This window comes from Acyrthosiphon pisum, unplaced genomic scaffold, assembly GCF_005508785.2.
Source record: "Acyrthosiphon pisum isolate AL4f unplaced genomic scaffold, pea_aphid_22Mar2018_4r6ur Scaffold_21608;HRSCAF=24397, whole genome shotgun sequence".
Taxonomy (NCBI): domain Eukaryota; kingdom Metazoa; phylum Arthropoda; class Insecta; order Hemiptera; family Aphididae; genus Acyrthosiphon; species Acyrthosiphon pisum.
In genome coordinates, this window is record NW_021771094.1 from 1 (window position 1) to 4,676 (window position 4,676).

Here is a 4,676-nt window from a genome sequence, read left to right on the forward strand (position 1 = left end):
GTAAAAATCAATTAAAAATTCATTACTATCTGAGGGTTTTGCGTTGCCCCAATATAAGCCAATTGGAAACACTGATTGAGAATTAGGTCGTATGTAACATAAAATAGGACAAAATGTACTATTGAAACTTTTAGTTAGAGGCAGCCCATCAATTCCAATTACCAATTTTAAAATGCTGCAATTTTCGTGGTTAAATGAAAAATTATTTTTTATACCGTTGGCAATGCCAAAATGAAAATATTTTCCCGGAATAACATCTTTAAGACGTATAAATGTATAATGCTTGTAGATGTATCGGTTTTCATTAAAGTCCTCGCATCGGTAGGAAGTGTAGGGTCATAACAAGATTTTAAAATTTTTAATAGGTCAGATGTAGCTGTATTTGGTATGCCATGTTTAACAACCCACTCGGCAAGTTGAATATTTGCAGGTACTGGTAATATGACTTGTTCATCAATTGTAAATCGTGGCGACGTTTCATCATTAATTATTCCAGGTTCATCGTTGTCTTCTGAACTAGTATTGTCATCATCACTATTTGACAAAACTACTGCAGTAGATTCTTCGACTATTATTATAATAGATAAAATTACTATAATAATAATAATTAACTAAATAATAATAATTTACAATAATATTATGAATATCATTATAAATTATAATTTTATTTACTCAATAAATTTCAAATGCGAACATTACAAGTACCTATATTATGTTGTAAGAGACATATTATAAGATATCCATCTATATACCTATGTACTTATTGTAAATAACTTTTACTATTATTTTAAAATCATTGATACAATTCGAAAATTGAAACCGATTGAATAAAAAAAATGTAATTGGATTTTCTTCTTATTATATTTTATATTATAACAATATATAATTATATTACAATGATTTATAATTTAACAAATTAATAATATTTTATTTTTATATTGATATAATATTATGCTGTTTTAGTTTTGAATTGTGTTATATTTATTATTTGGAAGATGCTACTGGTTATACGCGGTATACGTATAATATATTACGTCATGTATATTATTATCATTAAAGTGTATTAACATACTACCATAGACCTTATATAATTATGTGTATAAAATCACTACATAATAATAATATGTTATATCGACATATATATTGTATTATTGTTATAGTAGCAGATGATTTAAGTGGTTATGCAGACCAGTCTATAATATTATAGACAGTACCTATGCATTTACCCAAGGTATATAAGTACCTATCGCCTATACAGGTAATAGTTTTACGGTATTCTCATTATTAGTTAATATGCAAAAATAAAGAAAGTACTTTTTTACGGAACATAATCTATACCCATAACCAGTATATTGGAATATTATTATATTATTTAATTATTATTATTATTATATTATCCAAATCTACAATGTACCTATGACAATTTAAGCAAATAGTAACAACCCTACGTTTGTCGGTTAGTTATTGAACAATATATTGTTAGATTTGTAATAATTTGTATCATTTAAAATTTTAAAGTAAAAAAATCATTTAATTTCAATTTAATTGACTGAAAAGTGATAAACGTAATCTATGTAGGTAAATAGAGATTAATTATTTTCGGAAGTTATAAGATTTTATACATTATCGTTTTAGTTAATAAAAAGTTTAAAATAAATAGGTAATGGAAGAAGTAATAATCAGTATAATATAATAAATAATACAATTATATTTAAATACTAAATGAAGATTTTAATTTTCACCAATAGGTACCTATAATGTTCCGAGTTTAAAATATATTTAAATAAATCAGAATTTATTTTATTTTATAAAAGTACCTTCAGTTAATGAACATGGTTTTGTAGGAAGTGGAATATCGTCAATATTATCATTATTAGCACACATTTGCAATAAGGTAACTGTAGTTTGTTCTGGGATTTCTCCCTGATTAGATTGGTCATCTTCACCTTGCAAATTTGACATTATACAATTTAACTCCTTGTCAACACGCCTCCTTTTGGTAGTTCTACTTAAATTACTCATTTTAAACTACTATTAATATAGTTAAGGTTTCAACAAATAAATAAATTATGAGTATTCTGAATTTTATTGCCGTGTTAAACAATTTAGAAAACGAATAGAGCGAAAATAATGATATCAATTAAACATTCAAGCAAACACTTAAAGGATGATTCACACTGAACCGACACTCGCAGACCGGTACCGGACCGACAAATTATTAATTAATATAAAATAATATTCCAATTTACACTTAACAGACCGTCACCGCGCAGACACTAACCGCACCGTGCCGTACCGACAAACATTCTAATGTTTCATAATGTTTTGTCGGTGCGTGTCGTGTCTGCACGGTTGTCGTCTGGGCGAGGAGGGTTGGGGTATGAAGGCGATAACGACGTTCATCTACTAAAATAGAATATAAAAATATAATATAATATTAAATTATTATATTTATCACAATATTGATTCAGTATGTTAATAACCTTGAACCTAGTACCTACGTATTTTATTAGTCAAGTCTACAACTATTTTTAAAAAATGGACAATGAAGTTTTAATTGAGCTAGTTAGAGCTAGGAATTGCTTATATGATTTAAGTCACAAAAAGTATAGTGACTATTCATTTAAGGAATCAATATGGAAGGAAATTGGACAAGAAATGAATCAGCCAAGTAAGTAACACTCCTATACTTCTAAAGTTAATTAACATTTATTTAAAATAAGATTCTTGTTTATTAAAAGTTATATAGTTATATATTTTGAGTAATTTTATAATGAAAAAACTTAAAACCAATGTACCTATAGATAAATATTTATGATAATACATTTAAATTTAAGTAAAAAAAAAGCTTAAAAATTATATTTATTTTAATTCCTTACTAAACGGATTTGCATTCAACGATTTTTAAAATAACTTATTCCCATGGCAGTTGTCCTAAAGGTGAACAAATGAAGTCTTTAACTTTTTCTCTAACTTCAAATGCATCTCTATTAGCACTCCCTCCTTGTCTTGGAATTGGAATTATATTATGAACTGTATCTATTAATATAGATTTTGATAATTGAGTGCTATTTCCAATATTTCCATGTTGTTTTATAAAATTATGTAAAATACAAGTAGTCATGATAATTTTGTCAGCATTTTTCGGTAATATTTTCATTCTTCTTGAATAAATACGAAATTTTTGAGTAAGCTGTCCAAAAGTATCTTCTACAACTTTCCTTGCTCTAGAGAGACGGTCATTAAATTTTCTTTTAGTATTATCAGCATACATTTGAGGACCCGGGTATGGTCTCAATAAATATGTTTTTAGGGGAAATGCTTCGTCGCCAATTATTGTAAACGGGGTTTTTTCACTAGTTCCCGGAAGTGGTTTTCCATCAGGTATATTTAATTTGTTTCGTTCAAGTGCTTTTCCGAAATTAGAATTTGAAAAAATACCACCGTCACTATTTCTTCCGTAAGCCCCGATATCAACTGCAATAAATTTATAGTGTGCATCAACTAATGCCATTAAAACTATAGAAAATGTTTTTTTATAATTATAATACATAGATCCGCTATTTGGAGGTGCTTCTATAACAACGTGTTTACCATCTAACGCTCCTATACAGTTTGGGAAGTTCCAAATTTCCCAGAAATCATTAGATATCTGCTCCCAATTTTCTTTTTTTGGTTCTGGTATGTATTCTTTTAATAATTGTTTTATAATGGCTGTACACACTTCTACTACAATTGAATGAACTGTTGAATACCCCAATCGAAAACTAAAAGCAATAGTTTGATAGGAATCTCCTGTCGCTAAAAATCTATAAAAAAAAAAAAAGTTATAAAATATATTTTATTTTAATTTATTAAATAAATATTAAATCAATAATTTTGATGAGTTTTATAAAAATTTTAACTCATAACGAATTTTGGACTCAGTAGATAGAATAACGATACGATTCTGATATTTTTTTTAAGCACAAGAATGTAAAAAGTCATGGGCAAATTTAAGGGACGCTTACAGAAGAGCTATTAAAAAAAGTGCAACAGTGTCCGGTCAAAAAGCCAAAAATGTTAAAAAATGGAAATACGAATTGGAGATGGAATTTTTGAAACCGTACATGAAGGAAAGAGAAACAGTATTCTCAGTTGATACTAAAAGTGACGAAGAAAAAAGTAGTTCCGATTCAGAAAACGAATTAAATTATTCTAAAAACGAAATAAATAAATCTGGCAACATCACAATGGAAAGTATTATTTCACCTTGTGAGATTCCGTAGCTTTTTTAGGGCTCCGCAAACCACCCACGACAAAAGGGGATCACTTTTGTCGTGACCTACGAGCCGCACCGCGTGATGACCCGAGGGCCATGTCGGTGGAGCTCGTAGGCTTTAAACACGCAACGACAAGTGAATGCCGAGGATTTATTTAGGGGGAAAAATAATATTAAAATAATAAGATTTGTATTAAGGTAATCACGTGGATCTATTAACTTGACATTTTAAGAATAATATTTAGCATTACAAATAATAATAATATAGCAAATATATAAAATATAATAAGTTTGGCGCACGGCAAATGCGAAGAAATATAATAATTTTGGGCACATGGCAATTATGAAAAAATATAATAATTTTGGCACATGGCAAATGCGACAAAATATAATAATTTTGGGCACATGGCAATTA

At 28.1% G+C, this 4,676-nt stretch overlaps 1 protein-coding gene across 1 annotated transcript; it reads right to left on the bottom strand.

Moving 5' to 3' along the window:
* Nucleotides 1–2,914: 2,914 nt before the first annotated feature.
* Nucleotides 2,915–4,359, bottom strand: LOC103308105 (protein ALP1-like). The gene is made up of 2 exons (XM_016801193.1): nucleotides 4,313–4,359; nucleotides 2,915–3,809 (listed from the first exon to the last, which is right to left on the bottom strand). The coding sequence occupies exons 1-2, from the start codon at nucleotides 4,357–4,359 to the stop codon at nucleotides 2,915–2,917; spliced, it is 942 nt and encodes a 313-aa protein (XP_016656682.1).
* Between the last annotated feature and the right edge of the window lie 317 nt (nucleotides 4,360–4,676).